The 22,309-nt window shown below is 36.1% G+C and overlaps 1 protein-coding gene across 16 annotated transcripts in view; it reads right to left on the reverse strand.

The window, feature by feature from the left end:
- The window catches only part of DMD (dystrophin), a 1,151,138-nt gene that overhangs the window by 118,802 nt on the left and 1,010,027 nt on the right, over positions 1-22,309 (reverse strand). For all 16 annotated transcript variants that reach the window (XM_077781657.1, XM_021553010.3, XM_021553014.3 and 13 more), the window contains one exon: positions 9,346-9,424. In XM_077781657.1, the coding sequence (XP_077637783.1) occupies positions 9,346-9,424 (79 nt within the window). The remainder of the gene's footprint in view (positions 1-9,345; positions 9,425-22,309) is intronic.

Genomic DNA, 22,309 nt, shown 5'->3' on the forward strand with positions numbered 1-22,309 from the left:
CTTCTGAATTAATCTGGGTAAGAGCTTTGCAGTCATAACTTATTATCACAGAATCTTACATATGAGAGTGTTCTTGATCCATTAGAAGAGGAACAAATACTTTTTCTTTCATGAGAGCTCAATGCTATAGGAATAACAAACAATTCTGTGATATTCTGCATAATTTGATTTAGTATTCCTTCAAGAGGTTGCTGTGAAGCTGTCTATAATGCACTTCTGGTTTCCTGGATGATTCTAACCTTGCATAAATTTGAGTTGACAAAAAGTGCAGTACTTTTTACAGCTATACACAAAGAATAATCATTCCATTTTTGGCAGAAGCCTAGAAGCTGAGACCAGACTCATCTATCTTTGGTTATCAGTGCAGGTTTACTGTCCATTACAAAACTAGTACAGGTAAATGGTTAAGTCCACCTAAATGTCTTGCTAGCAAAGACTTTTTAAATATATATGCTGTAGTATCCCTGTGTGCTACAGCACTTGAGAAGCAGACATTTCCTGTTTGCTGAGAGCAATTCCAAAGTGTTTTATTGCTCAAACTTGCACAGTGTAAGAACCCATTACCATACACCCAGCTACTTTCAATGATGTTGTGACTGCAATTAAATACCACAACGAAATATAGGGCATTTTAAGAGTGAATTTAAATTTCCCTACACTTTATTTGCATTGACATACATTTTAATGGTTACCTAATTTTTGAGTTTTACTTCTTTCTGTAGGTGTTGTAAGAGCTGAGACTTGTTTTGCCTGTGAACACAGTTCTTAATGGTAAGCCGACATTCTTACTTGTAGGTGGAATGTATAGTGAAATGGTGGCATGCTGCCTCTGAACTTCAGTACTGTTTTAATCTTTGCAGGGATCTGAATGAAATATTAAACAGGATGATAGTAGTTGATACGACAAAAATAATATTATAAATATTTCACTTTAGCACTGCAAACATAATGAAAAATACATCTATGTTTACCAATGGTAAACTATTTCTCCTTCAAAGAGTAAATTCAGTATGTCCACATTTAAATGTTACACTCAGTGGTCCTTATTTAAATAGTCAGCACAGACTTTTAGTCACCATATGAGAGTACTTTTTCTAAATTAAAAAAAAGTCTTTTGACTTAATTTTCACTAAGGGTTTTTGGACAGAAACCACAAAGAAGCATTGTGTAGTGTTCATAGACTGTTACATATATCCTGTCAACTATTCTTTTCTCACTTTGTTAGAAAATTATTGCATTTATTATATATTCCTTTCAGCATCATGGTTATTAAAGATGAGCTCATTTTTACATTCCCATTATCTTGATTAGTGGCCATAATGTATGTACCTCAGCAAGGTGCTGAATTATGTTCACATTTCACATTTAATGTTAATAATTCACTGATTCATCCTGGAAACTCTACCTGCATAACCTATGTGACTTACACTGTTCTTATCTAGCATTATCATCATTACTACCTTAATACAAACATAGAGATAATAAACTGTTTATTTATTCACATAAAGTTTGTTTTGATGCAATTATTTTCACTGCAGCAAAGTATGAATTTGGTGACTTAGATAAAGGCAGGGAGGGAGAAAAAAATGATGAGATTATCTTTACATCAGGAAAATATTCTGATTCCCCAAGAATCAGAATTTCCTATCTGTGTAAGCTACCTTAACTTTTGAAAGAAGATTCATTGAGTACTACATTTTGATTATTTTCAGATAACACATTACAAATGAGAAAATACTGCTCTCCAGAGACTATAAGGAGGTCATGCTTTTGCTCCTTAGAGAATATGCTAAAGCAATATTTCTCCACCATAATCAGTGCATGATGCAGGCTGGCAGGATGCCACCTCCAAAATGTGTATCTGCATGGCAGTGACACAATAGAAGTGTTTGCATAACCTGCCAGCTCTCTGAGATCCTCTGCAACTAATATCACTAAATACCTGTAAAAGATAGGGTTTTTTTTCCAGCAAAGATTTAGATTGATTTCTAAATTATGTGAATTTTTTATTGTTGTAGATAAGGCTGATGGACAATCAGACCATGTTGTGTGGCAGTGGGGTCTAATATTGCATGAGGTAGCTGAGAGATGTCAGAACACATCGACCACTCAGCCGAGAAGCTACAAGGCAAAACCATCAATCCAAACCTGCCTTTTGTAAGGTCTACATGGCTTGGGGTCTATTCTCCAAGCCCCACCTGCCCATGGGGATGGACTCATGGGCATTTTGGAAATAGAGAGCCCCTTCCCAGCTTGGATTCTGCCCTTCTTAAGTCCACTCTGGAACATCGTCAGCAAGGTCGGTCGCTGTAACGTACGTGCAGAAATTTAACAAATGCACCACATCCAGAGCACGTCCAACCAGAAAAGAGTAATCTTCAATGATTAAAAATCTCTAAGATGAGATTTTTAGTCAATAAAAAATTCAACATGTGATCAGAGTCAGTTATGACAGTCATTTTAGAAGAGTTAAAAGAGGCTTTTCCATCCTGCATTTCCTGCTGGAATATTTATGGCCAACCTCAGATTTATCATCTGCAGCTTAGGGACAACATTATGTGCACACCTTTAATCATGAACAGTGTTTCCAGAAGTATCCAAGTGCCATTTTGTATTGTGAGCTATAAAATCCTTCTAATGTTCATTTTCTTAAATGCCACACGACTGTAAAATGGCAAAAATAAAGAATCTACATGTTTAGTAGCAGAACACTGAGCAAAGAAATAATAGATAAGTTTATAGTGGCCCACATACCCCAAGATACAGATACTTCACTTTGCTAACTTCTGTTGCAGTCTTATGCTTTTAAAAATGGAGTCTCTAAAACTGGCTAATCAAATGAGTTTATAAAATGACCTAGTCAAATTGGTGGTGATTTTTGGCAAGTTAAATTAGATAAATAGAAAAATAAATCTTTGGTAAATATTCCATGTCTTACATAACAGAACAGAAAAATTCTGATATACATATATAGAATATCCCTGTTGTATCCTAGTCATGAAGCTTGACAACAAAGGGATGTCCTAAACTGAATACAACATACAACCCATGACAACATGGGAATGTTGTTAAATTCATCTGAATTAAACTTGGCAGGGTGAAGAAAATTTAGGGGGGAAGAATCCGTCTTAGCAACATACTAATTCAGAGAGTGGACAAAAGTGTAATAGACAATAAATAGGCATATTTTGAACCTTATTAAGAGCAAAAAATAGTATTTGTTTACTTGTAAATTATGTAGCATTATAGAATATAGAATATTTTGCCACCCAAGGATAAATTACATAAATTAATTAGGCTGCTATAAAAAAAATAAGATAGCATATCTCCTACTCACTCTCTTCAAAAAATTCCTCTCTTCTTTAAAATAAATATTATACAGCATCTTTAAAGAGATGACATATTAAAGCCAAGAGCACAAGAGAGACAGAATTATCATTTGGATTATTTTCAACTCCAGTTTAAAATATTTTTTTATTGGAACCTTTCTTTTTCCCTAAACACAAAATATTAATTACAAGGAAAAATTTATTGCTTCTGGGTGAAGAGAGGGGGAGAACATCATAATTTGAAAACTGACTTTACAATTTTTTTCAGAAATTTGCATCCCAATGTATTGTATAGATAGGATCACTTAGCATAAAAGTGCAGAAAAGAGAAAAATATAAATACAAAACTTGCATTCAATAAATAATATTTAACTGCAAATAAAAAAAAGTTATTAAGATTTATAGAGAGATTTTTGTGGTTTTACTGAGAATAATGCATAATGAAAAAATGAAAGCTCACTGTAAAATTAATTCTACTAACTTTATTCCAAAAGTAACCATAAAATAATCTCTCAAAATATGACAATTTTTTACTATTCTTAAAGACCTTTAGCAGTCAGGCCAAGGCAAGCACTATCAAAAGCTGTAGCTATGGCCATGATATTCTAAACAATGGAGAAATGGACTGAAGGCATTTTCTCTGAAATTTAAACCTGATGTACACATCACACAAGTCTTGATATTGAATTGGTGACCAGTGTTCCTAGAAATTCACCACAATAATTACAATGACAAGACCTGTGAAGTGTATTTGGTTTTGTTGGTACTTGGCTACTTTTTCCTTTTTCAGAAGCACATCTATTTCCTTTACATTCATACTGAAGTAGAAAAACAGTTTTCTAGCAATCAGGCTCCTGTAGCTAATATGACCATATTTAAATGTTTATAATATAGAGTACTTTTTAATAAATACATTTAAATACAATAATAAAATCCCTTTGCTTTCAGAGTATTCTCAGAGTTAGGCTGGTTTGTTTGTGACCACTTATCCCCTGTCTTTATTCTACTACCAGGTGATATTTTATCTTCAAAACATTTCCTGTGACATCTAAAACTATTAAACCACTTTTCCAAAGGACATGGATGGATGGACAGACATGGTCTTCAATGTTTGCTTGTCAAAAGTATATCTGAAATACAATATGATATAATGTATGCAGTGACAAATAAGAGAGAAAGATACAGTTGCTTGCACTGGAAAATAATCTATCAGATGGATGGGTAGAGTGTCATAGAGCCTTCTCATTTTTAGATTTGGATGTCTTGATTAGCAGGACTCACCCTTTTAAAGATACCTGCCTGTGCAAGAAAGACCTTCCCTAGTCTTTGCTTTGCATAATAATCTGAGCACTCAGACAGAAGGTGGGAGAAGTGAGTACTTGACTTCTCTCCTAACCAAAGGAATTCAGAGCCACATCTCCAGTTTCTCAGGAGAGTGACTGAAATAACTGAAGGAAAACACAAAGGCACAGAAATAAGAAGAAAAAAGACTCAGATCCGAACCTGAATAGCTCTGAGTTTATCCTGAGAAGCAAAGACCTAGGATGGTCCAAAGCCATGAACGTATTTTTTATTTTTAAGCAACAATTATCTGCTATAAAATGCAGCATATGCACTCTGATCACTTACAACACAAACTGGTGGCTCCAGCATTTGTCATCTTTCTGTTTCTGAATGAAAGCTGCTAAGGCTGCCTCATCCTGTGTTGGATTAAGTGCTGCTCTTACAAGTCCAAAACTGAAAGGCACAGTGAGGTATCCTGTTAGGTATCTCCAGGTCCTAGCACAAATTTAGGTATGAGGATTTAACAGTCTGGTTAAATCTCATAGCCTGAGAAATATGAATCACTAAATTTTGGCTATGGGAATTTTCCCATATGGCTATGGGACTTTTAGCTTTGCAAACCTAAATGTTCTTTCTGTTCTTTGTATTCCCAGTTTTTTTCATGTTGATGAAAGTCCATGTTTTCTGTTGAAAACCACTGGAATATTCCAGTCATAATCTTAAGTAATTGCCAGTTGTAGCATGAGCACTGTTCCATGCAGTCACTTCACTGACATGCTATACTTACTAAAGGATGGCTCATACTGGGGCTGCACAGTAAATTACAAGGTTTGCTCATGGTTTTAAAAGATGTAACACCTATTTTTCAGCAATCACCAGAAATGCACATGAATGAACAATCACCAGCAATGCACATCAAGAAGTATGACTGATTGCTGAATAGCACTGCAAATGATATTAGAAACAATCTGACATCAATGCTACCATCAATTGCATCTCAAAAAGAGTAATAACTATTGTGACATACACAGGTGGGTCTTCTAACAAGAGACAATGAATCTCATTTTTTGTAAGAGGCAGAATCACAGAGAAAAATAAAGGTGAAGTCAAAACAGTAAAATTATTCCAGAGGAGTCACTGAAAACTTTGGAGATGGCATTGTGTTTAAAATTTGCAGATACTCTTTTTCACACCTCACTTACTGTATATCATTCCCAAATTAAGCACCACCATCCATGAAAGGATCACAGATTTTTCTTGTAATTACTTTGCTAAATATTTACAAGTTTCTTTTTAATAGAAAGATTTTATTTTTAAGGTGTTTTTACACCCTGATCTAGAGAATTCTAATTAAACAGCAAGTCCTTCAAAAGCAACAAACTCACTCTATGAATTCACTATATAAAGTTTTTCCCATGTAATAGATTTATCAGATGTATCTTAACTATTGTTGTGAATGCTGTGTGTCCTTGGCAAGGAATGAAGTGAGCTGAAGCTGGGAGTGACTCTGTGAACACTGGCAGAGCAAAATGAGTTTGGGGAAGCATGAAGGCCAGAAGCTCAAGGAGTGAGGTGAGAGAACCCATTAAAAAATGTAAAGGCCCTGGAGAAAGTCAAGTTCATGTGAAAAGTAAGGGCCAGTTTTGATAAATCTTTTATACTTGAGGCAGACTGAAGCCGTAAAGGAGAGAGACACAAGTGGATCCCATTCCTTTGCCACCATCTCTTTAATTTACAACCAGGAAATCTCTGAATTATCCTGTGCCACAGCATTGATAAACACTGGCACTTGGTCATTTAAAAGATGAAAGAGTGGAAAAAGAATGTTGAACTGCTTGAAAAGACAATGGAGAGAAACCGTCTCTAATTTAAAACTACCACAAATAAGAACAGCTTTATTTTTTTGGCTTTACACTCCTTATCTCTCTAGCTCACACCTTCTTTCCAATCTCTTTCAGAAATAGCCTTATGAACAGCCCTTAGAACAGGCTGCAAGTGCTTAGAAACAGGGACTACCACTTGATTTCTTGCCTCACAGGGCATGACAAATATGAGGTCCCTGCATCACTCCCCCATTACTTTTGTGCTACGTTTTCAACAGCCCCATGCAGCTTCAGTTTCAACCAAGCACAAAAAACAGATGATGCTATAATTTCTATGTATAAAATAATAAGCATATGAAAAAGTTACCATGATTAACAGATCATATTTATTTCCTTCAGATAGAAGAGAAATGTAATTCAGTCACTGATTTTATGTGACCTTGTCTGCAGCACCAGCCTCATTGCAGAACTACTTAAAGGATAATATATAATATAATATATAATATAATATAAAAGGATAATTCTTGATATAGGAATATAAACAGATATTAGTACTTGCACCTTAAGATGAGCGAGCATGTATGGAAGAGGAAAAGTTGATGCTCAGTAGGGAGGATGAACTGATTATTACTGGCATATAAACTGGATATTCAATAAGCAATAGATTGCTTATTTTTCTTACTGATTATAGTTTGCACTGATCTGATGTGCATCTCAGCTCCTTAGATAAAAATGTTCTATGAGTTTTGAGATTATAAAATAAAACCATAAAAATTGCTATGATCAGTCTTTTTGCTGCTACTGCCACAGACTGATCAACTTGGACTCTGTCTACCATGTACTGAAACCTAATTTACAAGCCATTAAATTCACCTTCATTTGACCTGCCTGATTTTGTTTGGCAACCTTTTTGTCTCAGTTGTTCACCCCGAAAAGTACAGCTGCAGAAAAACCACTAGTGCTGGATGACAAGGATTGTTTCACCCTCTCCTGCAGCTCTCTCTCTCCCATAGATGTGCTTCCATCCATGCAGGGAGGCAGCAGGGGTAGTAAAAAAGCATAAAAAGCATGTCAAAGCATGGTATTTTCCCTAGGCATAGTGATAGTACATGCTAGTGGATGTTTTTGGAATTTGATGCTTATGAAGGATGGGGCTGATGTACGTACTGGCAGTTTTCAGTGACTGAACTTTTAGACTTGGGAAGGAGTCTGCTGATGTTTTCAGAGCTTCAAATACCTAAATTTTGCATGCCTGGGTAACATGATGTATTTGCACACACATCTAAGAGAGAGAGAACAAATAAGCAAATACAAATGCCCATTTTTCTAAGTGATAGTTGGACTATTTCCAAAATCAACATGTTTTCACCGGACTCCTTTTCCTATAGTGATCCTCAAGTGGAATGAAGTGTGTGAATGTGTGAGAATGATGTGCACAATTTTCTGGCTCTAATTAGTTACAAAGAAGAATAATTTCTTACTGGTGGTGGGTGGGCTAAAAGAGGTGACTATCATAACACTGATCATCTTTTAGATTGATCTAGTTTAGCAGAATGAGCCTAGGAAAATTGACTGCACTCAACACACCTTGATTAGTGTTATAACGCAGTGCAGGTCACTCTAGTCTCTTCCAGGCTTGCTGAATTTACCCTACAAATTTATTCTTTCACCAAAAATACACCATGGGTCACAAGGAAAAATATGTATCTGTAAATATTGTGTTTATGTCACATATTTATAGCTCTTGCATGTTCAGTCTTGACAAGTCTGATTAGCAGTTATGTATATTGAGCTGATTAAAGTAGTCCCAGTAATCAAGAGTTAAAGTGGGTTTGAAACACAAATAATGAAAATAGGGCTTATTTCTTCATAGGATAATAATTTGCTAAAAGAAGGTTCAGGGTTGAATCAGCCTGCATTATTCTTATATGGCACAACATCAACCTTGGCTTTGATTTTGCAGGACATCCTGCTGAGAATTTTCAGTTTCCCATTAAGATCTTCAGTGGGAAAATGGTTAACCTATTAAAATAACAAGGCAGTATCAGCTGAAGAAAAGTTTGTCCTCTATCCCACTGTGAACGTAGCTGTGCAATAATAGCAACATCTATTTCCGATGTCTGGATAGCTTGTCCCTCTGCATGGAGACCATTATCCTGTGACTGTGTTCTCTTCTGCTGATATAATCTCTTAACTAAAGCTTTACTGTTTACTTTCCTTAATTGAAGTACAATGGAAAAGACATGGCCTTTAGGAAGCTTCACTTTAGTCACTGCCTTGGAGCTTTGAAGGTGTTTCAAGTTGTCTTTCAGTGTACTTCAAAACATCCTTGATAAAAGAATGTGTGTGGAGGTGAAGTGGGAATTTTGCTGGCAATTATATTTTATGCAGAGTTGTAAAAAGTTTACTTAGCTGCCATTCTTCTGCCAGCTTTCACACCCCGGTTTTCATCCTCTCACTGCTCTGCTAACTGATCAAATCCTAGGAAATTCTTTTCTTGCATGTCTTGTTTTATTCCCTTTTGAAGCAGAATATTTTTTAAACAGATAAACAAAATTTGTGGGTTTTTTTTTCTTTTTTGGGGGGGATTTTAATCCTTTCTGTGTTAAAATCATCAGAAACTCTTTTTAACATAATTTCAATTTGCTAGTTCTAAAGGGAACCCCCAATGAAGATGAGCCTTGCAGAGATAGAAGGACAAAGAGACTTGATAATGTCAGATGTTTTCCTTTTACTCTGGACCTGGAAAATATGAACTTTCCTTTGCACCCAGAGGGAAAAAAAAAAACAACAATTGCAATACAGTCTAAAATAAAACTCATAACAACAACTAGAACATGGCTACAAAATTATCAATTAAATGTGTATGCAAACTGCACAGGAAGAATGGGAAACAAGAAATCACTCACTGGTAAGAAAATGCTGGGAAGTAGGGCCAAAATCCCTGTGAGCTTCATGCAGTTGCTTGATGCGCTCATCAACAGCCACCTGTTTAGAGAGGAGAAAAAAATGATTCTTTTCTAGACAAGAAACAAAGAGCAATTATAGTCAGATTATTTTTTTATTAGTGAACATTCAGTTTAAAATTAAGCAGTTTCCTGCAACGAATGTTATACTTCAGAGTCTTCAGATAAGATTAAATGTGTCACTGAAAAAAAAGAAGGTAAAATACAGGATTTTTTCTGTTGTCTCCATCTTAACTGATGGTAGAAGAAGCTGAAAATGAACAGGCAGATAAATAAAGGTATAGTAAATTTCCCTGACATTATATACCTGAAAATAGTATGACTGCTGCTTGTCAATATTGAAGTCAGAATATCCTTCAGTTAATACTTGTTCTACAGTACTTTTGAAAGTATATTTTGATTATAAATCAGCACGTGAAAAGTAATCTCTAATGTGGACAGGGTAACCATATTTTAACCAAGTGCTGAAATGAGGTTAGCCAAAAGAGAGCAGCTGCTACAAACATTTTGCTGTTCTTTTAATCACTCAAACCTTGGCCCCTCAACCCTTTCCTCAGAACAGACCTTTGAAGAACATGTTCCTAAGGTTTTGTTGGGTTGGTGTACTGCATGAAAACAGACACAATAGTTTAGGACTTAGTTTAGGTCCAGTTTTTCAGTGGTTTAATAGATTGTTAGTTACATAAAAAAAAATTTATCTCACTTCCTTGAACCCTTTTTATGTTAAACTACTACACATGTGATAGGCAGATAATCAGAACTTTTACCTTTAAACAACTCAAATTTAAAACAATGCCTCATAAGTTAACATAACCCACCAACAAAATATAGGAAAACTTATAAGAGACAGAAGACACTTCATGATAACAGAGTTCCCCAGGCAGCTGTTATTTGTGACAAAATTAAGACCCACAAAAAACCATTTTTTTTCCTCTTATGGGGAAATCTCCATAACCTTAACATGAGAGACTTCTCTCCAAACTATTTTAGAGGTAATTAACTAAAAAATTTTAGGTTTTGTTTCTTTACATTATCAATGAAAAAAAAAATGTGGGGGGAGAAAAAGTATTCTGAAAAGTTTATTTTGATTCTTACTACCTATGTTCCTTTTAGTTACTTTTAATAAAATTTTCTTTATACTCTTTTAAAGTTTTGAACCTACCTTACCTTTCTCCTAATCCTACCTCACAACAGGATACACTAGTTTTAGGAAACACTAATTAGTTAGGAAATCTCAAAATTAGTAAAATCCCAAATTAGCAAACCAAAACCACTACAGACCGGTTTTACCTTTACTCTTGAAAATCTCAGTGAAGTGGAAAATTGAGCAAATGGCCAAAAGGGGGTTGTTACAATAAGATTCCCTGGTGTATGAGTGACATCTACCAGTTTCTTTATAGCCTGTATGCTAGAAGGATGTCATTAAGTTAGACCTAAGAATGGGATTAGATCAAACAAGGAAAAAATACTTGAAAGTAATTATAGAATAATTTTGAAATGTAATAAATACAGTAACTGACTGTATTTATTTGTAGGAGGAAGGTTCACATAAATATTGCCTGTAAGAAAAAGTATTCCATCAAGAGTGGCAAAGCAGAAGGTAATGTATTTTAATTAGCCTAATTATGATATACATAACAAGGAAACAAATATGTTGCACAAGTAAAAAGCACAATTTAAAACTTCCAGGGAATTTTTTGGTTGGTGGGAGGGGGAAATTACTGTATAGTAACTGGGCATGATACAGTGAGAAGAGAAAAATTTAAAATGATAGAATTAATGAGCTATTTAATATGACTGTGTGTGTTTGCCAGATAACTCCTAGACCTCAAAATCTTGTTTAACTAAGCAATAGCAATTTACTGCCAAGAAATGATTTATTTGCTTACAATTTATAAACTAACACTATAAGCAAAAATACCCATTTGCTTTCTTTCCTCAGACCATTTTTCAGGTGCTTTTCCTGCAGCTCCCTTCATTTCTATGTCATCTTTTCTGGCTTCCCACTGAATTGCATGGACAGATGTTTCTGTTGAGCAATGCTTCATACCAGGGACTGACTTTGAGCTTGAGTTCACACCCAATTCACTGCACAGATACAAGCTGGGGAAGTCTGTAAGTGCACAGAAAACCACAAAAGGGCTGCTTCTAGTCATCAGTATAATTGGCTTAAGTACAGAATAATTAACTGATGTGCTACTATTTTTAACCAAGAAATGATCTTTCAATGAAGACTAGAAAGATAATCTTATACATACCTAAACACATGCAAATAAAAACCACTGGAAAAATGTAATGAAAATGCATATACTCTTTAGAATTGTCTTAAAATTACTTCATAACATACTTATTTTGTCATTAGGAAATATTGGTTAATAACGAAATATATGGCTCTTCTTTTGTTTTAGTACATATTTCCATTAGGTCAACCAGGATGGAAAAAGTTTTTGCTGGCATCAAGAATCCCTAAAGGGAATGAGAACTTTGCAAACACACAGTGGGGAGCAGTGTTTCATATAGGAAAATTTTAACAGCCAAATAGCGGCCAGCAAAGAGCATGGGAACCCTTTAGTACACACAACCACTGCCAGCACACAGCCTATACAACTTCTGTAAGTGTGCTACAACTGAGAATTCCAATCCCTTCAAAATATCCAGGTAACCTTTAAACTACGCAAAATTATTAACCTGAAGATTTTTAGCCATATATGGACATCAGCAAAATAAAATACCTTACACGCTTCAGGGTTAACTTTCTAACTCAACAGCTCTGGATGTGAGCCAGGAAATACCTCTTTCTACAGGTAGATTAAGTCAATACAGAGAAGAAGAAAACACTGAGAAATCTTGAGAATTCTCTAGGAAATATCACCTGAGAGTAAAAAATATTACTTGGCTCCCAGGAATACCAGTTGCTGATGTATTGGCATACTACCGTTTATGTAAAAGACAGTAAAAGATGAACTCACTGTTGGTGGTAGAGCAAGGAAGATTATTGCAGTCAGTTTCTATTAATTTTATCAAACTAACACATAATTGGTAAAATAACTCAGATAATGGTGTACAAAAAAATACCCAACAAAGCAATCTTTGCTTAAATGTACAGAAGAAATGTGTCTCTGATCCAATAAAATCAGATTTGGATTTAACTTGGTGACTTATACACCAACAATCTGAAGAAAATATCCTATCCATATAAGTCTTCATAAATATTTCATGATTCTTAAAAAAAAAATTCACTGGAATGTAAAAGAATTTTATATTTTTCATAAACAAGCCATAAGTAATTCCCAAATTTTAGATTTTTTTCTTGTTCTTGGTTTTCTTTCAAATCAAGTGAAACAGACTCCTCCAAAATGAGCATAAACAGTATCTCTTGTATTTTTGTATGCTATGCTCTGAACCAAGAGCAGTTAGAATAAAATATTAACAACCGGAGCCTTGTGGGAAGAAAACTGCAAAATTTGCAAGCCCATTCAAGATTATTTTTCCTTTCTTTAAAGGGAAGAAAAAAAAGTTGCAGTGTTAATGAAGGAAAACATTCTCTTCTGATTTCAGTAGTGTCAGCTTAGCCATGAAAACAACACTACTTTAAAGGTACTAACACCAGAATGTAACATGCAGGATCACAGATTGGGTAAAGCTGGAAGGGACCACAGTGGTCACCTGGTCCAATCTCCATGGGATGGGAATGTGGATTTCATCTGGGTACCTTTTAGGTAAAATTCTACACTATTTCTCCACAAGAACTGTTACTAATAAATAAATGAATTTCTAAAAAGTCACCAATTTCTTTATCATGATATGAGAATTTGATTTAAACACACCAAAATATTTTTCTATCTAATTTTTACTTAAAAACAAACATCAGAACTTTCTGTAATTGGGATACTTGAACCGTTGCTTTTTTTCACTGGGGATGCATGCTTGAAAAGACATGCATTTCAATTATTTATTTAATGCAATGTTTTACATAACATTTATCTTCTTTCAATCATAACAAATGAAAGAATCACAGCAGTGCAGTAAATATACTCGAGTTTGAATATGGTAATATTAAAAAACCTATACTGATTTTAAGTGATATTGACATGGTACAGAAACAGCTCCTGCTAAAAAAAATTGACAAGAAAAAAAAATTAAAGTCCTTTTCCTTTAAAGACTCTGAAAACATTTGATGAAACAAGTTCTGTTTCCCATCATTTGGATGCAGCCCTGTGAACTGAATCTATAATCAAGTTCATAAAAACAAAGTAAGACAATTAAAAAAGCAAAGCTCTGCCATGCAGTTGTTAGGAATAGTTTCTAAGTGCTTTACCTAATGTGGGGTTCAACCTTGACAACATTTTTATAACAAGTCCACTGCAGTCAAGAGTAAGGATTTGATGGATTTAACTTGGGTCTACTACTACATTCTGGCAGGAGGGGGAATTTGTCTTTTCATTTTTTGAGGTTTAACTCAGAGTATTTTTATGCCATATAAAGTGTTCTTTTGTGCTTATGTCCACACTGAAAAACAGCCTAAATCAATAAGGAAATATGAGCTGTTTAATTCTCAACGTTTTCCATGTTCTCAAAAAGTACCCAACAGCAACTCTCCAGGAGTGCTGGAGTTGCTGAACTCCAAGATGTGCTGGAGGAAGGAGGCACACCCACATGCAATTGAAGCTGTGCCTGCAAACAAGGAGTGGCCTCAGCAGAGAGCTATGAGCATGCTCTCTGTCAATCCATCAATCTTGTCCTCTTGGATCTACCAACACTACAGGGACATAAGAGCCTTGGTCTAGCGGTGGTATAACCCTGCCACAGCCTTGCCCATAGCTTTGATTTTCAACTGAACAAGTTCAGTGGAGGAAATTTCCCCCAGGGCGCTTATCTGAGCTCTGACTGCCAGCAGAACTACCCTGCAGTGGGTGGTCCATGAGCCAAGGTCACTGCTTGGGTGCCTGTCTCAGCACTCAGAGAATTCACACTCGGTGAACTTGGCAAGGAATTTATTAAAAAGTTACGTGAAGGTGTGCAAGTAGCAAATTTTATTACTTATTAACATGAAATAGCAGAAATGAGATCGCTAGTTTAAAAAAGTGCTAAAAATAAAGACTTAAGACAACTGTTGAATGGCTGAGATTCTGAGGAAAAATGGCAAGAAAAGAGAGAAATAATAGAAGATTCTCATCTAAAAAGCTATACTTAGTGCAGCAGCAAAAGGACACATATTCTCCTTTTTCTTTTTTTTTTCTTGGTCAAAATTTGCTTCACCAAAAGCTGTTCTCACAAAAAGAGAAGGGCAATTTTCTGTATCAATCAGCATGCAGCCACACAATACTTATTAAAATAACACTCCTTTAACTTCCCCAGCATATTCATAGCATTTCCACAGCCTCCTGACCTTGACTCCAACCAAGCACAGCCAATTTGACTGCATATCAAAGGAAACCGGCTCCTACACGACCCTCTTTAATGTTGCTCAGCAATTCTCCTCCCAGTAGCTGAAAAGCTTCTTTCTTTGCTCTCACTGAGCCAGGGCTGTCAAAGCAGTGCGAGGCTGTTCTTCACAAATCAATAAATGGGAAGATCTGATCTGCCACACTTCTGATAGCCACTGAACCTAGCCACCCACCCCTCCTCAAACATTGGATGATAAGGATGGATTTAAATAATCACACTTTGTGCTGCTAATGAGGAGCAGCAGGGGGGAAGGCAGTCCATAGCCATTGTTCCCAGCTGCTGCAGTTCAGGTTTAAGTCTTGACATTTACTGGGTTGAAAAAAAACAGCTAAGGACAATTAGTTTTCTGGTGAAAAGTTCAGTGTTCTGAAATATTTTGAGAGCGTAAAAATGTGCTTATTTCCCACATTAAAGAAAAAAATAGATAAGTACAATGCTATTTGCATGCATTTACGGCTGTTACAAAGACTAAATTCAAATTTCTGGGTCATGGTAGGGCTGTATATTTCAGCAGATTGAAATCAGAGTGACTTCATGCAATTCCCCTTTCAGTAAAAAAAAACCTAAAACATAAGAAATAGTAGAACACATGTATTGTACTTTCACTGCTTTTTTATATTTTCAGATGAAACGAGAATAAAATGTAATATAAATTCAGGAAACTTCTTAAAGCTTGGGGCACAGAGCCATAGAAAACAGTAAATAAAAGCATGATCTGCTTGAATTAATATGTCTACTGTGAATAAGCAGATATTGCTTCTTAGGCTTTTGTTTTATAATCCTAAATCTGTGCACTTTGGCTTTTGTGTATCTCTATGCCTGAGGAAAGAAAGTTAGGACTTAAAGTTTAAATAACAAAACCATCCAGATTTGAGAGAATAAAACAGTTGTAAACCATGTGAAATCTTAAGAACAAATATCTTTAGGAAACAATTCTCTTAGAAAATGTTACTTGTTTTGGATAGAAGATATTCTTTCGGGAGGCCTCTCATTTAATATCCCCACTGCTCCCATTGAGGCTGTCACACAAGCTGGTGGAGGTTCTGAAAGACCTTTCACATCACTCTATGTTCCTCATTTCTATCCATGAACTTTTGTAGGATATAAAATATTTTATAAAACTCATATGACCTGAGAATGGGTTCAGCCTTTCAAAAGTACTAGGAACTGCTGTGCTGCCCTCCATTCTGGAGCATTTCTTAACAAAGCTTTCAAATTCTTCATTGTCCAACCACATGAATTATTTTTTAATATGTTTTTAATGCAATTTAATAAGTAAGAACTATTTTTTTTCTGCCAGATTCCTTGCTGTATTCATTTTACAGTATACGAAAAAACTAATTTTACAAACACTGGTATTTAGCAATCATTTTTCTCAGAAAACAGCACTACACCAATTAAAAGGTTTTCAATTTATAATTTACATTAGCTTCAAATTAAATAAAAAAAAATCCATTGACACCCCCTAGCAGATTCCAGCCAGGTGGGCTGTGGCTTGCCTAACACATCTCTGTACTCTTGGACACTGCTTCTATATTCCTCCCGGGTTACCTGCCCAAGCTTCCTCTTTCTGTGCAGTCCCTTTTTTGTGTTTGAGTTTTGCAAGGAGCTCCTTGTTCATGCACACAGGACCCTTGCCACTCTTTCTGGACTCCCTGCTGTTTAGGATGGACCAGTTTTGAGCTTTTTTGAAAGTGATCCTTCCTTATCAATGAACATCCTTGGACTTCTCTTACTTCCAGGGTTTATTCCGTGGGATTCCTCCAAGCAGATCCCTGAAGAGGACCAGCTCTGCTCTCCTGAAGTCCAGCTTGTGCTCTCGTGGTCACTGCAGCCAGGGTTGCCTTTGACTTTCACTGCCCAGCAAGCCTCTCCTTGTTTGTGAGTATGAGGTCCTGCAGAGCATCTGTCTGCACTCCTCCATCAGCTGTGCCAGGGAGTTTCCCAGGAACTCACTGCATTGCTCACAGCCTGCTGTGCTGTCTCCAGCAAATATTCAGGCTGCTCCCCCATGGGTGCTGCTTCTACTTGCCTGTAAAAGGCCTCAGCCACTTGTTCTGCAGGGTTAGGTGGCCTGCAGCAGACACCCACTACAGTGTCACCTGCACTGGTCTGCTCCTTAACCCTCAGCCTCGAGTTCTCAAGAGCTCTTTTATCAGCATATCATTCCTAGTTTAAAGCTCTTCTGGATCTTTTATACATCCCTGTAAAACAAACTCCTTAGAGCTCTGACTGTGCAGACCTATGGATTTCTCTTCTGCCTTCAGCAGAAAGCTGAAACTATATATACTCTTAGTTCTGTCTTGTAAACTGGGGAAAAGAGAAATGAAAATGCATAGGCTACCCTGAACCTCTGGTAGGTTATTGATCTTAAAATGAACCTAACTTTGATGCAGTTTGGCATTTTCAAAGTCAGTGGGAGCTGAGTGCCAGCAACTAGGGAGAGAATGTGTTCTGTGGTAAGTAAAACTGGCTAGTGAGGAGCTCAGCATGGAATATATTCTTCCCGAGATCAAATCTGACTTCTGAGATCATGGCACCTGCATGCCTTCATTCTATACACTTTGCAGTGTTTCCACATAATATTTTATCTTTTTTTTAAACTACATTCTGACTATCCCTCAGGATTACTCAACATCCATGTGACTTTTAGGTGGTATATTTTGGTCATCTCTGGGCCCCACAACCAAGACACACATGGATGAGCTGCAGAGAGCCTGAAGGAATTAACAAAAATGATGGTGGCCTGCAGCAAAGGCTTCAGAGAACAATTGCAATTAAAACTGAAGAACAGAGGTCATACAGAATCAGGAAAGAGAGACAGGTCTGAAGTGAGTCCTCTCTCTTTTCACTATGAATATCAAAATTTTTGCTGGGTCAGTGATATTAAATCTTATTAAATTGTGCTAAAGCACAGGTCATTTGTAGGGTTTTGGATTATAAATTATGATAAGCATTATTCACAAGGAAAAACTTCTGCTATGTGTTTTCCTAGTTACATATGTTAAATAACAAAAGGATTTAGGAAAAGGCTAAACCATTAATTATGATTCTATTGCTGAAACATGACTCCGTTTAGGCTCTACCTATCTACTGTTCCTACCCTAATGAAGTTGTTTGATAGATGTGGTTTTTCAGGCATTTTTTCTTCAATTTTGGGGCATGCACAGAAAATAACATTATATATAATACAGTTATGTCTCCTTAACATGCAACTATAAAGACTTAAAAAAGGATTTCCCATGGCCTTTTTTATTTATTTTGCTTCTCTGCTGAAAACCTGCTATTTCTCATCACTATAGGTTTTATACTTTTGAAATAGAACTGACTCCTTTCTATTCTCTTTAAAAGTTTTTTACAAATTATTTAAAATAAGTTCCTTTTTGTAATTAATTTGAAAATGCTCTTTATTAATGTTTCATAATCCATCCCCAAGGTAAAATCATACTTTCTCTTGGCAAGATTTTATGGTTATTTTGATTTTCTTTTACCCCATTTCTCTTTTTTCCCCTCTCTCATTAAACGAATAAAAATAATAAATTCATGCTGCACTGAAAATACCATTTGTTTCTGAAAGGTCAGGTAACATACACTGTTTTTGTCCCAAGGGAAATGGTTCTCTGGTGACTTAGGGAACTGTAAGTAGAATGTCACGCAAGGAATGTTTTATATCTGCCCTAGAACAAATGCCTATGCAATAATCCTGTATTGGTTGAGCATCAGCAGTAAAGATTATTCTTTTATAGTTCTAGTTACATTTCCTCACTTTCATTGATCTTTCTTTATATTAGTTTTATTGCTCCTTTTCCCCAGATTTGTGATTTTTTTGAGCCATTACTAGCATTAGTTTTGGGAATAGTCGCTCATAAGTGCAAGTAAGAATTCTCATAGTGTGGACCTGTATTTAATGGAGCTTACTTCTAAAAGAAACAGGCTTCAGTCAGTATTGTCTTTATTCAGCACTACTTTTAGCTGATTACCATTTCAAATATTTTTCTTTCACCACCTTCAGCTCCCTTCACTCATTTGCCCTGTGATTCCTCTGGGAACCATCATCCCATCAGTATTCAAGACACTTTGATGTTCAGTCTTGTCTTTTCCACCATTTCCTCATTCTTGGCTTCTTAATTTGTTGTTGAGCATCTTCCTTCACTTTTGAAATTTCAATTCAAACTCCCAAACCCATGTTGCTACCCTAAATGCAGTGAAAACACATTTTTCATAAATACATAGTAAACCTCTCAATTTTATCCAATAATGTTTATAAATAAGAGCTGAAGAATTGCTTAGACTGTGCTGCTACATATGTCATACCATGGAAAAACATATACAGGGAAGTCTGTGTGAATTTTATTCAAACTCAGGAGTTGTAAGGTGAGACAGCCAAAAGCCTTTTCCTCAATTAGAAATGAAGAGAATCTCCTGGAACAATTCTGCTTAAACTAAGACATATAACTCAGAATAATCCAGTAAAAATATGTATATATTTGAATTTTATAGAGCTTAGATTTCCTAAGGGAGTTTGCATGCCAAGGAGGAGGACTCTTGGGAAGACTGAAGCATGGAGGAAGAGGGATACAGAAGGCAAGACAAAAATGTTTTTTACAGGGTTACACTATAGGGTAATAATGTACCAAAAGGATTCTACATGCACCAGCCATTGTATTAATCCTCTATCTCTTCTCTTTCATATTTTCTGCTCTCTCCTTCTGTTCCTCTTAGATACTTACACCAATAGTGATAAATCTATTCACTCTAAATAATCCTTAGTTCTAAAAATATCCCAAACACATCACATCTTGGTTTCCTTTTTAGCTGTGCAGGGTGAAACAAGTAGGACAATGTCATTCAGGACACTTTTATAACAATGTGATCTATTCACATTATTTATTTGTTTCATCCATTTTCTTACATCTGGAATCTCAAGAGTATAATACTCTATTTCAAGATGACTGAAACTACTTTGTCAATCAAGTGCTGACATGGCATGAAAAGAAAAACTTCATTTCATGAGATTACTGGCTGGATGGATTAAGCAAACTTTTATTTATTGTTCTTGTACCATGAACCTTTTGAAAACAGCCTTTCAGTCTCAATGACTTCTGCAGAATGTTCCATACCCCAGCAGCTGCTCAAGCTTGGGAGCAACCACACAGTCAGTGCTTGATGCTCCCTGTTATCTGGCACTCCTTTGAATACTACTGCAGCTCCTGATTTTGCACAAAAGCTTCTCTTTCTCCCTGGGGAAGACATGCATATGGCACACTGAAAGATAATAAAATTACTTTAGGCAAATAACTGTACAAATGGGAGCAATAGCTGATAGGATTGATATTGTGCTGATTGAAGATAATGGCAACACTCCTATAATAATGTGATGTGACTTGTGAGAGGAGCTGCCTTCATTCTGCAGCTGGCCAGAATCTATGTATTTTTGCTTCCTATTTGTGAGTAAATTCAGTTGACATGAAAGCAAAACCTGAGTTACATATAGCCCATACTGCTAAACCAAAATGTTAAAAACCTAATTTAAGTTGGAAGATACAGTCTCTGATTTCCACTTTCTTATATTTGAGAAGAAAAGGTGCTGATAATGAACAAATGAATAAATAATGCTAAGCCACATCTTTACTGGGGATGTAGAATGGTACACAGTGAAGGTTAAAAGCTATCCTGGCATGAAGGATCACAGCGTATTCATGCATGCAAGAAAACCATCACTTCACGTAATTCCAGTAATGTTACGTGCAGTTTTAATCTTAAATCTGTTTTCATTAGCCCTCTCTTTGAAAAGCTGAATACCCTATTTACCACTGTCAATCTGTAAAGAGCTCAGATGAAGCTAAATCTTTGAAAATGGTTGTGTTCAGCCTCCTGATCTATCCACATCACAGATTCAGGTCCTCCCATGAGCCGAGAGGGAGGGCTCTTCCTTCCCAGTGGAACAAAGCTCCAAGGTGCAACCCCACAGGAGGGGGTGGAATTAAACAAAGATATTTTGTATTTACAGGAAAAATGTGACTGGTCTGCACCGACTGTTGCCATTTCAAAGACTTCAAACATTTGTGCAAACATTAAACATGCCCTTTTTTGCACATCAGTTAAATAATGAATGGAACAAACTTGTGTGTTTCATGGTAGAGTTGTTAAAATATATTTATCACCTCCACAGTTTCAACCATGAGAAATAACATGTCACCTCCAGAAAATACATCACATTCTGAAAAATGCTTATTGTTTATTATTGAATACCATAAAAACCTTGCCAGCTTATTTTCATAGGTATCTGTTTTTTATAACTCCCCCCCCCCCCCCCCAAATAAATAATTAATTTCAGTGTAGGCTTGCCTTACTACTCATCTGTTTCTAAAGAAAATTGGGAAATTTTAAGAATAGATCTTGGAGAATTTAGACAGTAAGAAAGATGGAGAACCTGAGAAAAAGTGCCACTGCTGGGGAGTGCAAATCAAGTTTGTGAAACGAGGAGTAAGGATAAGAGAGAAGCAAAGACAAGATTTCCCACACAGTCTGAAGCCAGACTCAAAACCTGAATTTGCAATATCTTTATAAGCAGCACTATATAATCCACTGACAGGCAGTTTAATTGGCAATTACAAAACTTTAATTTACTAAGTCAGAAACCCTTTCTGAATGTCTAACTCACAAGCTGTTGTCACAGCTTTGACAAAGGCACTTTGACATGTGGCCTTCAAGCTAGGTAAATAAAGGAACATGTTAGTATTTTGTTGAAAAAAATCTGTTTATGAGAGACTTAACTATGAAGGACATGTTCAAGAAAGGACTCCACAAGACTAAAAAAAAAAAAAAACCAACAGTCTTGTAACTCATAAAACTTAATAGTGATGTCCTTCATTATTTCTATGAAAACGCCTTTAAAAAGCAGTGAAAGAGCACCTTAAAACCCTATGTACAGTTTAAGAAAGAAGGATGGACTTGATTCCTTCAGTAAAACTGAATGCTAGAAGATCAGATGACATATTTTTATTTAAAAATTCATTAATACTTCCCAGATTGAAATTTATTCTCAGGGATTATAGAAGGCAAGAAACCCACCCAAGGCAACGCCACCAGTGTGTGATGGTGGCAGGTCCCTCCTGGAGCTGGCTGGCATTGGCTCTGTCAGACATGGGGAAAGCTTCTGGCAGCTTCTCACAGAAGAGGAGTCACTGATTTCTCCTTGTCCTTATTTTGACCCATGAGCCTGACCCAAAACCCCCTGAACTTTCCCCTGCTGAGGAGGCGACTGACAGAGCAGCCTTGGGGGGCACCTGGCCTCCAGCCAGGCTCAACCTACAGGAATATATCAGGATGGCCAGGATTTCTAAAGAAATCTGAGGGCAGAAATAAATGTATGTAAACTTTTTGACAAATTGTGTCAAATAAAAATAGGTCATCTCTAAAAAGCAAATGAAATCGAGTTTGTTCACTATACTATTTA

This window comes from Lonchura striata, chromosome 2 (assembly GCF_046129695.1).
Source record: "Lonchura striata isolate bLonStr1 chromosome 2, bLonStr1.mat, whole genome shotgun sequence".
NCBI classification, from domain to species: domain Eukaryota; kingdom Metazoa; phylum Chordata; class Aves; order Passeriformes; family Estrildidae; genus Lonchura; species Lonchura striata.